The sequence below is a fragment of the Fusarium sambucinum genome, chromosome I (genome assembly GCF_050947815.1).
Source record: "Fusarium sambucinum isolate potato_lamoka chromosome I, whole genome shotgun sequence".
Taxonomy (NCBI): Eukaryota; Fungi; Ascomycota; class Sordariomycetes; order Hypocreales; family Nectriaceae; genus Fusarium; species Fusarium sambucinum.
Genome location: NC_139294.1, coordinates 1,340,831 through 1,352,391, shown reverse-complemented (window position 1 = coordinate 1,352,391; position 11,561 = coordinate 1,340,831). Strand labels below are relative to the sequence as shown.

The window sequence follows — 11,561 nt, the reverse complement described above, 5'->3', positions numbered from 1 at the left end:
ACAGCTTCAGTGACACGCTTACTACGATAATGATGACATCTTCGACATACCCATTTAATCGGAGTTTTGACTGGTTTTCCATTGATCGGGGGTTTCATGGGGTCTAGGGAGGAAATATTCTTATGCTTCCTGCAGTGATTGCTCAGAGCAAACGCCGGGTCAGGCAAAAGGAACTGGATTGAGTTCCGTGTACAACGTCAACCTCTAAAGACGTGTTTTTTATTATTATCTTTTCTTCAACGCATGTGTTCCCCTACAAGGGGTTCATGGATTACTTATTTCTGCCTGATTCAGGCAAGACACCGCTGCTTTATGTAAATAGTACGACGGCTGTCTGCTCTCTTCTGAGAGTTCTTACAGAATGCACTGCACATATAGGAAGTAGACGAGACAAAGACATCAAATGGTGTCGCAGATACCTGCACTCTTTCCCTAATATTATTGGAAATACTTTACTGCTTTACTACCTCATCAGCCACAGCTATGTAGGTTTGGGCAAAATCGGTCGTTAAGGTCCCGTTCTGCCGTAACGTGCCTAAGTGTCAACATCCATTGTCTCCGGGACAGGCACGTCTTCCACCGTAATGTATCGCTTGATCTCCTCCTTCTTGATAATCTTCTCGTTCAGCACCGCTGTCGTGCCCTTGGGGAATCGGTAACTCTGAAGCTTAGGCTCCTTCTGGTTAGGCGTGATGTAGTTTCTCTTGAGTGTTGTTTTGTCGCTGGTGATGATAGCGACGTCGACATTTGAACCGGAGCCCAAATCGTTCCATACACCAGCCAAGATGGCATCGCTGGCCAGCTTGACAGCATCCTCTTGGCTGAGATCAGGCTTCCACTGCGTCTCGAACACACTCATGGCTGCCAAGCTACCACTTCCCATGGTGACATAAGGAAGCTTGTCCGTGCTACCGTGAGCATGGACAGTGAACAGGTGAGTGCCGGTAGGGTCGACACCAGCAACAACAAGGTAGGCACCAATGTGACCCTGGTAGCGGAAAAGGTGCTGCTTCAAAAGGGTCATGCAGGTGACGACGCGGGGCTTGCGGCCTGTGGATAGGGAGTGCAGCTCGAGCTGAGAAGAGATAAGGGCGGTGGTGAACTCAGTATCGGCGGCTGTACCGGCACCAGCGCACCAAATCTGAGGGGAAATGTAGTGAAGCTTCTCACAGTTCTTGTCGGCGACGATGGGACCGGATGTGGCTCGAGTATCGGCGGCAATCTATTGATACAGGTGTCAATATTCATCTTCGAATCGGATGGTGATGGCTCCGTTTAGGCTTCAAAGGCTGCCTGCAGAGGGTGAAGGATGCAACTTACCACGACACCACCATCGAATATGCATCCTACGATAGTTGTTCCGGTGCTGGTGGCCTTGGGGAGAGGCACACCTCGAGCGTGGAGAGCCGCATTGCGGTTGTAGTTGGAGAAGTCGAAGCCAGGCATTTTGTAAGACCTATGATTCCCCAATTCGAGATGTCGAAGCTGATATGTAGCACTGATCCCAATAGGATAACAAGATATCGCAAAACAATGGTGGGATCGCTTGAGGTATCGCTTGTGGTGGGGATGTCGGTGGTCGTAGGAAAGAGGCGAGACGGAGTGAGGTTAACAAGGCAAGAGCTGATGACGAGGCTAAAAGCTGCCTCCAGCAGTTGAGCTTCAGTAGAGCACCTGTAACAGAGCTGAGAGGCACGCTCTGATTGGTTGAAACTCTGTAGGCACGACAGACGCAAAAGTTACCACAGGCAGGAGCAATTACTTATTACAAGCACGTGACGCAGATGCTATGAGAGCGACTTGGATTTTACGACAAACTGAAATATTGGCACTTCAATCCATGATTATTCACTTTATCAGACTCAGCCTGAACCCACTCATAAATCACGTTTCCAGATTCAATCACCGCCTGATTTCCAAGTACTACACAGTTGTCACCGATTACTACCTCCTAGTAGGTAGGCTTTAGGCACAACAAACAACCAATCATAATCCGTCACAAGCACGTCCCCTAGCCTACCGCTACCTAGGCCTGCCTGCGCGCAGAGCTCCCCGGTCACCCAACCCACTCCTACGCAGAGCCCGGGCAAATTTATGAACTTCAGGACCTCTCTTCAAGGTCGGCTACTCTGCAACAGTCATGGCTTTTGGCTTTGGCAATTCAGAAAACGCCATGCTTGAGAGTAACGCAGGAGCAGGAGGACTCATCACTGGGTCCCCTCTGCAGACAATTCAAACAGATGTGAGTGGCGCATTACTTTTGATTTTTGTTGTTGATCTTGTTATCTTGTCTTGTTTTGTTGACTCCCGAGGACGACGTGATGCTAATCATTCATAACCCGTATTAGGATCTAGGCTTTCTTTCTATCGCTGGCGACGCAAAGGTTCGCCTTACATCCCCGTGGGAATCTCTTCCATCTTCTACCGCGTCGCTGCTCAGTATCGCTTCGCGCAAAGGTCTTGTCGCTGCTGCTGGACCCGACCAAGTCGTCATCGCCACGACCGAGTCAGTCAGAAAAGCCTTCGAAGCACCACAAGATGGCGACACCGATGTCCGCAATTTCGAGCCGCAGCTCAAGATTCCGATGCCGATGCGAGTTTCGCAATTGTCGTTTACCGCAGATGAGAACTATTTGATTCTTTCGGCGGAATCTGGAGGTGGATTGGCTGTCTACGAGGTCCAGAGCCTACTCTCTGGATCAACAAATTCCGCCTTTGAGCTGTCAACAAACGGTGAGACGTTGCGCGCCATGATACCGAACCCTACACCTGAGAAGTCAGAATTATGTGCTATTGTTACGAACAATGGCAATTTGCATATGGCGAATCTCAAGGACCGACAGATCAGCAACCCTCTGAAGAACCAGGTTAGCTGCGTTAGCTGGAGCACCAAGGGCAAGCAGCTATGCGCTGGTCTCGGTGATGGAACCATATTCCAAATGACGCCGGAAGGAGAGGGTAAAGGCGAGATTCCTAGGCCCCCCAATATGGACGACTTTCATGGTAAGTAAATTGGAGGCAGACAAGATGGTCTTTGAAGCAGGCTAACAACATCGCAGTGTCGTCTCTCACTTGGCTGGAGAACCACCTCTTCCTGTCTATCCATACTTCGAATAACCAATCACCACCCAAATCTATTTACCACATCATCACGCGCAAAGCGCCGTCTTTTACCTTCCAGCAGTTGACCGACCCCGTCGAGCCGTTTGGCTCAGACAAGGCGCCACACCACTCAATTCTACGTCTTCGTGACTTCGCCCCTGCTCTTCAGGATATGCTCATCATCGCTTCGACTGCCGTTTCGGAAATGGGTATTGTGACTCGGTCCCAGACTCCTCTGGCTACAGACCAGCCTGCCGAATCCATCACAGGGGTATTTACCCTGACAGAATTTTTGGACGACACCAAGCGACCGACATTGCCAATGACTGAATCCATGGATGACGCGGTCCCAGTTGGTGTTGCACTTGATCTCTCCGGCAAGGACAAGGTTTACAAGCCTATTCCTTCAGATGTTGAGCTAGAAGAGTCGCCAGGTCCACTTCCAGGATGTTGGGCACTTACACACGATGGTGTGCTCTGCGCTTGGTGGGTAGTTTACAATGATTCGATTAGACAAGGCACTTCGTATCCTTACTTGGCTGTGGCTGAGGGCACGACTCCTGCACCATCAGCGCCGGCCTCTCAGCCCACATCAGCAGCTTCACCTTTTGGAAGCTCTGGGGCATCTGCCTTCGGCTCGGCTGCTCAGCTTGGACAAAAGTCGTCTCCCTGGGGTAGTGCCACCTCTGCCGCTCCTAGTACAGGAGGTGCTGTGTTCGGGTCAAGTGGTTTCGGCAACGCTGCTCCCTCTGCGGCCCCAGCGTTCGGCAAGCCTAGCGCAATCGGCTTTGGACAATCATCTCAGCTAGGTTCAAAGAGCTCTCCTTGGGCTTCAGCAACAGGCAGTGCGTCGGCCGCGACTCCTGCTTTCGGCCAGACGGGATTCTCAAGCTTTGCGAACAACAGCAATTCGAGTCCTTTTGGAAAGGCAGCAGCTGATGGGCAGTCGGGCGCTCCTACTTCAGGAGGATTCGCAGGGTTTGCCAGCAAGGGTGGCTTTGCATCTGTAAGTAATGATGGAAATACCAACGTCTTTGGTAGTGGAAGTAAACCAGCATCAAGCCCTTTCGGATCGACTTCCAATGCAGAGACTGCCTTCCCCGCCAAACCCTCTTCTGGTAGTCCATTCGGCTCTACACCTTTTAAACTTCAAAGCTCTTTCAAGCCAGATGGTTCTGCCAAGGACGACAACGCCAAGCCAAGTGGTTCTTTGTTCGGCAGCAATTTTGGATCTGCACTTACCGACCCCAACAACAAGCCTGCTGTCGAAACACCTGCACCAAGAGACGACGACATGGATACCGCTGCAGCGATTGAGGAAACTCCTCAACCAAAATCTAAGGATACAGTATTCGGTTCGCAACAGAGCCCCGAGTCTACCACCCCTACTACTACTCCTGCGCCGTCCAAGTTCGGTATTGCTCCATCTCCCGCCCCGCAAGCATCGGCTTTTGGACAGCCATCCAGTTTTGGCTCTGGAGGTAGCCTTTTTGGAAACAAGCCAGAGGCACCGAAGCCCAGCGGTGGCCTGTTTGGATCAGGCTCAAGTACCCCTAAACCAAGCGGCGGCTTGTTTAGTTCAACTTCTGATACACCTAAGGCTGGTGCAGGTTTATTTGGATCGTCACAAAACACACCTAGGGCTAGCATCTTCAACACCCCACCGAAACCGAGTAGCTACACAAGTTTATTCGGTCAGAAGTCCGAGCCACCCAAGGCCGAGTCTTCCAAGACCAAGGAAGGAGAAGATGCGCCGTTACCTCCGGATCCCACCCCGAAGTATAACCCATTTGCATCACCTGCTGCTCCAGCTAAGCCCGAAGCTGCTCCTTTGCCACCAGACTTTACCTCTAAAACGGCTCAGTCAACAACCAAGTCGACCGAAGCTGCTGATGCTCCATTGCCGCCGGACTTTGTCCATGTTTCTAAACCTACTGTGGCCGCTGATGCTCCCCTACCACCCGATCCGGTTAACCCATTAAAGCAAAGGTCTGTTTTCGACAAGCCAGAAGGTGCCCCCAAGGTACCATCCAGCCTCTTTCCTGCTGTCACCGGACCTCCCTCTGCTGATAGTGACGACGAGGAGGACGAAGAGGACGAGGAAGAAGAAGAGGGAGAGGAAGAGGAGGAAGGAGAAGAGGGCGTCGGCGAGGAAGAGGGAGAGGAGGAAGACGACAACGGCTCAGAGGGTAGTGGTGTAGACGTGGCGAAGGACCTGAGCCCTGCTGTTTCGCCTGGTTATACTCCTGAAAGCTCTTTTGGCCGTCCAAGTAATGCTCTTGGCTCTTCTAGCACAAACCAGGAAGGATCACGAACCTTTTTCGGTGAAATTCGCAATGCCCCCTTTTTCCCGCGCCCCAGCGCTATTAGCCCTCGTTCTCCAAGCCCACTACGAAGCGCAGTGCCAGACAGGGTTCAGAGATCAGATAGCATGAGGTCGGTTAGTGCCCCCGGAATCGCCTCGAATCTTCTTGGATCGAGACAGTCTCGAATGGGAGCCTCAATCACCAGCAAAGACGCTCGTGCACCCGAAGATCCGTTCGTGGCACAGCACCGGAAGTTGAAGGCGAAACAGGAGGCAGCTGAGACTCAACCATTGGTTGATGAGGAAGACGATGAGGTCCATAAGCTGTTGGCATCCGCAGTTGAAGGAAGCTTGGCCCTGGATGAGTTTATTGCCCACTCAAACGTTGCCCCGCCTGCTAAGGAGAGCATCCCAAGTCAAGTTGAAGCTGTTTACCGGGATATCAATTCTATGATTGACACCCTTGGCTTGAATGCTCGAACTGTCAAGTCATTTATTAAGGGCCACATCGATAACCGAAAGGAAGGTGGACGCGGCAAGGACGATCTCGATGTCCCTGAAGATTGGGTCCTTTGTGAGATCGATGAGCTGGGAGAAGTTTTGGACAACGAGCTGCATAATGATCTCCAGGATGGACGTGTTCGTGATTTGGACGATAAACTCGATGCCTGTCACGAACTCACCAGAGATATGCATCGCCTTCGAGCTAAGCAGGAAGATCTTAAGCAGATCCTGATGATCAGGTCCGACCCAGAGCAGGCAGAAGTAACCAAGTCTATGCCCCTTACTGCAGAGCAAGCAACACAACAGAACGAGCTGAGACGGGAGTTCGCCAAGTTTTCGAAGCTCTTGGCTGAAGCCGAAGAAGCCTTGACACTGCTGAAGACCAAAATGGCAGCTGTCTCCGGTGCTTCTGGCAAGGGCAAAGCCAACGTTCCCACGGTTGATGCGGTGCTCCGCACGATTGGCAAAATGACGGCCATGGTAGAAAAGCGCAGCGGAGATATCGATGTTCTCGAGAACCAGATGCGCAAGGTTACTCTTAACCCCGCCAGCCGAGAAGGATCCCCAATGGTCACCCCTCAGGCAAGGCGAAGCGTCATGTTCTCTCCTGAAGGAACCCCTGTCCGCAATCTCCGTCACAGCTTTGCAGCCAGTATGTCTCTGGGCGCATCCGCACGAGCTACTACCCCACGCAAGAAGCTCAGTGGATACAGCCAAGAGGAGAAGGGTAGTTTGATGCAACAGCGAGCCCGCCGAAAGGCTGTTCTGGGCAAGTTGAAGGCCAGCGTTGAAAAACAAGGTGTTAGTGTTTGGACTATGGAGGATATCGAATAATCAAGAATGACGAGAATGGCACGGACTCAGTTTTGAGTATCATTAGGTTATGAAGCAAACAAGCATTTGTAGTTTAGAAATTAAATAGTGTATCAAAGCCAAATAAGCTACCCAAGTAGCTGATGTATTTTTGCCCATGGTTCATTTTCCCTACTATACCCTTATTACACCAAGTGCGCCTGTTGAACAGACAACCACATGCCAATTGCATCCCATTATCGATACCGTTGCAGCAAACCAGCTAATAAAAACGCCTTGTACTCCACAGGTATCCTTCCGTTGAACTATTCCAAGACATCTGCCTCGTAGGACCAATGCCTATGCTCATCGCTTAAGCTTGAGTCGTGGGAGCAGGAGGACCAGTAGATCGTGGAACGGAGGACTTGGGTTCAACGACGGGTGTTTTCCGGGAGACATCGCGCGGGATGTTGGATGGATCAGAGTGTACCCGGCAATGTTCTTTGTTTTTGTGCTCGGGATGAGTTCGAGGAGTGTAGCTAGAAGGCCGAGTGTTAGCTCAGAGGTGTGAGTTGAGAACTGGACCGAATTACTTTACGAAAGAAAGCATCTTGGACTTGGAGGGTGATTGGATTATTGATAAGGTTGTCAATGTTGTTTTTGAGTCAATCAATTTGTTGATGATGGAATTGGTGAATATGATCTGAGCAGATGAGGAGGGGTTGTCAAGTATTATATAGTCGTCTTTTCACGAAACCACATCAGATACGCACATTACATTACACACTGTCAAGGCCGGACCGGTTACGCCTGGAGAACAGTATACAGAAACCTTTTTTGGCATGTGCGAGCAGTATCAAATTGAAAAGAGGGCAGGGGTCAAGCAAGGCCTCTAAGTTCGACTCAACGGCATACTGACGTCGTATGGTCGTCCCAATATGGGTGCGATGGTATATCTTAGTGGGGGAGAAGTGTGCGCGTGATCCCTGAAGAGAGGAGGACGAACTGCGTCGCACTTACAATGACAGCATCCATTATTGGCAAGTCTAAACTCTGGCGATGGACGACGAGTGATTGGGTGTGCTGATCTCGAGAGGCCGGCCCGGTGGTGTACCACGCTCAGTAACAACCTGCCGAGTACGGAGCAGCAGGGGATGAATCTCGGCATCTTGATCAAGATTCAAGATGGACGGTTCACGTATAAATGAATCTTCAAGGGTTTATCCAGGTAATTGGTCATGCGCAAGCAAGCCGAAGTCGCTCGCCGTCAGGCCATGGTTCAAGGCTTTGTCACCAAGAATTGTCACCACCGATATCAAAACGTTCTTGTCACCGTTGCATAAAAGCCACCTCGACTGACAATAATGAATAATGGCATCAGACCATAGTCATTCTTGGTACGTACTCACAGCTTACACGGGGGTGGAGCACATGCGCTGGACCCGAAACGTGGGTCGGGAACGGTCGGCCGTCTCGGAGACAAGTGGAGTCATCCCGTCTGCGCCGTCTCTTACCTTGACAAAGGAAGCTTGAAAGTGTCGCGCTCGCAACTGCATCTTTTTTTCGACCGGGCCCCACCACAGCCCCACCTTCTTCACCTCGAACTCACCGAACTTCACCTCGGAGGGGCTTCAAAAAATTATTGTTTGCTTCGCTAATCATCACTAACATCCACCACCGCCTAACCTACCTACTTAATTTTCTCTCTTCATATCACAAAGCAGCACTACCGCAATGGCTCCCACACAACAAGCTGCGTGGAGGAACGCTCCCACCGCAGATGATCTTGCGCGCCGTCAGGTAAACTACCAATTGGTTCGTCCGTGATCGCATACCGAAATCTAACTTTTTGCGCGCCCAGACTGTTGGTATTAATAAGGAAACTGTCACAAACATTTCCTCCACCGATTACCCCGGACACCACCCCGGTGAGGATGTTGAATACACTCTTGATCGCTTCCGCGATGCCTTCTCGGTGAACTTCCACCAGAACGACCAGTTCCTCTCATCCTTCTCACTCGTCGGAATCGATGCCTCGCTCGCAAACGCTTTCCGCCGTATCCTCCTCTCCGAGATTCCTACCCTCGCTATCGAGAACGTCTACATTGAGAACAACACCTCCGTTATCCAGGACGAGGTTCTCGCCCACCGACTTGGTCTTATTCCCTTCAAGGGTGGTCGCGAGGGTCTGAATAACTTTCTCAAGTGGCATAAGAAGCCAGAGGCTGGTGAGGATCCTTATGCCGGCTGCTTCGACTGGAACACTGTCCGCCTCGAGCTTAATGTGACATGCACTGTCAACGAGGACGCTTCGCCTGCCGAGAACGACCCTCTCAAGGCGTACCACAATGCCCACGTTTATGCGCGCGACATTGTCTTTGTGCCTACTGGCAGACAGGCCGAGTACTTTAGCGGCGAGAACGCCATTGCGCCTACGAACCCTGATATCTTGATTGCCAAGCTACGACCCCGACAGACCATCAACCTCGCCATGCACATGCACAAGGGCATTGGATCCGATCACGCCAAGTTCTCCCCCGTCGCGACAGCCTCTTACCGTCTTCTACCAACCATTACGATCACTCAGCCTATCCTCGCAGCCGACGCTGAGAAGTTTGCCAAGTGTTTCCCCAAAGGTGTTATTGGACTTGAGAAGGTTACAGCTGATGATGCCGCAAAGACTGGCAGCGGTTACGAGGGCCATAAGGGCGAGACCAAGGCTGTGGTTGTCAACGCTATGAAGGATACGGTCAGCCGAGAGGCTCTCCGTCACGAAGAGTTCCAAGGAAAGGTAAAGCTTGGCCGAAGACGAGATCACTTTATCTTCTCCATCGAGAGCACGGGGCAATGGGACAGCGATGAGCTTTTCCTCGAGTCAGTTAAGCATCTTAAGCTCAAGTGTAAGAAGCTCGAGCAGCAAGTTATCAACATGGCGCGGTAATCTGCTACATTGATCAAAACGGGGACTGGGACTTGTTTGGCGCTCTTATCGTAATTTGGTTGAAATTTGAAGTTTGTTTTGCGGTCTCTACGGTTAGATAAAAAAAAGGAATGATACCATGACCACATCATAATACGCGTCACCCGTCCGTCCTTCTTTACTCCATGCCAATTCTTGCTACTCTAGTCTTTGTTATTTATCTGTTTTCCATTGTAGACCCCCGGTTGACATGTCCAACGCCGAAAGATGCCCAAAAGCCTGAACGCCGTGTGCCGATTTGGGCCCAAGGATAGGGTAGGATCAAGAAGCTGTCTTGAATTTGAAATAAAAGTTGAATTCAAGAGGGAATGCAGGATCGGTGACGACAACCTGCTGTCCGTCTTCGAGCCCAAGCTCGCTGAGTGTCTTGCTCAAGTTTGGCCGCGTCTGTTCTTCCAAATTTACGGGAGACTGCATGTACAAGGTCTTACCTTCGGCGCGGATCGAGGGTTTCTTAAGCTGAGCTTCAGGTCGAACGGCGAACGACTCAATTAACTCTTGTAGTGTTGCCTTGGGATCTACCTCAAGGGGGCGAGCTTGGCGTCCACATACAGGGCAATCGTCCTTTTTCTCGTGCTTAAAGGTGTATGTGTAGATGCTGTCGTTACCCGAATACATCATGTAATTTGTTTCGAACCCAAGGCACGGTGCTGAGCTCGTTGCTATCTTGAAAGCTTCGTTGCAGCATGCGGCGGCAATAATGGCATTGGTAGAAGCGATGGCTGGAATGATGTTTTTGATAGTTCCTTGTGTCAAGGAGTAAGTGACGCCAGAGATGCTGAATTCCTGGGCACGAGTAAGGGCCTTTTGGAACAGCCAAGTGACGTGTTCTGGGTCATCCTTATCTAGCTTTGGGAATGGCTTCTCTTTCTCCCAAGCAATAACATGGGCCCACTCAACACAATGCTCGGGCTGTCGAGGGATCGAGGCAATTGTACATAGAGGAACAGCGGCACGGGGGGCGTGCATATCAAGTTGGCACTCAATACACGAGGTCATGCTGGGCAGGATAACTCGTGCTTGACCTTTGAAGCCTTCGGTGCCGCCATCAATCAAGGGCTTCAAGGCATCAGCATCCTCGCCTTCTTCGGCGATAGCAACAAGCATAGCATTGATCCAGCGGCGGGCTCCAATGCTGTCGAGACCACAGATGACAAGTTGAAACTGCTTATAGAACTCCTCATCGAAGTCCTGGATGCGATTGTTGTGCGCCGTGATGGTGACGCCCTTTACTCTCTTTTGAACGAATTCGGCCGCGACTTCGGCTTTGTATTTACCAACGTCATCCTTCCTGAAAAGGAATTGTCGGTTAAGATTGGAGATGTCGATTGTATCTATGGTATGATGAGTTAGCGTCTATGAGTGGAGAGATGAACGTGGACGAACCCATATCTATCACATGAATATTCTTGAATCCCGACATAGCAAGGTTCTTGAGGATTTCGCATCCTAGGCCACCTGCGCCACTGTACAATGAAAGTTAATAGAGCGCTCATGGTATCGTGGAAGGAACATGACTGACATGACACTATGTGATGTTAGTTTGGTATTCGATCGACAATTTTAGCATGGAAATACTTACAGAAGTTTCATTGTTACGAATCGATCGAGTGATTCAGGCGCAATGGCATCAGGATCTGTATAAGGACCGGCATTGTTACGGATCTGGTCGAGATATTTCCTTTTGATAAGGTCAGTATTGATGGTTTCCAGAGCTACAGCTTCAGTTTGAGCTTCAACGGAAGAGAGGGGAGTTACCATCGCGTTTTCTGGTGATCACCAGCTGGTGTTTGAACGTCGCAATTCATGTTTTGTTAATTACAAAAAGTGTTGGAGATTTAAGAATGGCTTAGGTCTGAAGAATAATAAGGGAGAAAG

The 11,561-nt window shown here is 50.6% G+C and overlaps 4 protein-coding genes across 4 annotated transcripts; 2 read left to right on the top strand and 2 right to left on the bottom strand.

Annotated features, from left to right (window-relative positions):
- Positions 1-535: 535 nt before the first annotated feature.
- FSST1_003178 (proteasome core particle subunit beta 2) lies at positions 536-1,446 on the bottom strand (the record flags this gene model as incomplete). The annotated part of the gene is made up of 2 exons (XM_083229234.1): positions 536-1,222; positions 1,321-1,446. The coding sequence occupies 2 exons, from the start codon at positions 1,444-1,446 to the stop codon at positions 536-538; spliced, it is 813 nt and encodes a 270-aa protein (XP_083086608.1).
- A 694-nt stretch (positions 1,447-2,140) lies between these two features.
- FSST1_003177 (uncharacterized protein) lies at positions 2,141-6,745 on the top strand (the record flags this gene model as incomplete). The annotated part of the gene is made up of 3 exons (XM_083229233.1): positions 2,141-2,242; positions 2,349-3,003; positions 3,060-6,745. The coding sequence occupies 3 exons, from the start codon at positions 2,141-2,143 to the stop codon at positions 6,743-6,745; spliced, it is 4,443 nt and encodes a 1,480-aa protein (XP_083086607.1).
- Positions 6,746-8,437: 1,692 nt separating this feature from the next.
- On the top strand, positions 8,438-9,644 carry FSST1_003176 (DNA-directed RNA polymerase core subunit RPC40; the record flags this gene model as incomplete). Its single annotated transcript, XM_083229232.1, has 2 exons — positions 8,438-8,503; positions 8,565-9,644. 2 exons carry the CDS (start codon positions 8,438-8,440, stop codon positions 9,642-9,644), a joined length of 1,146 nt encoding a protein of 381 aa, XP_083086606.1.
- Positions 9,645-9,944: 300 nt separating this feature from the next.
- On the bottom strand, positions 9,945-11,491 carry FSST1_003175 (NEDD8-activating protein UBA3; the record flags this gene model as incomplete). Its single annotated transcript, XM_083229231.1, has 5 exons — positions 9,945-11,017; positions 11,070-11,149; positions 11,206-11,211; positions 11,266-11,364; positions 11,442-11,491. 5 exons carry the CDS (start codon positions 11,489-11,491, stop codon positions 9,945-9,947), a joined length of 1,308 nt encoding a protein of 435 aa, XP_083086605.1.
- Positions 11,492-11,561: the final 70 nt, after the last annotated feature.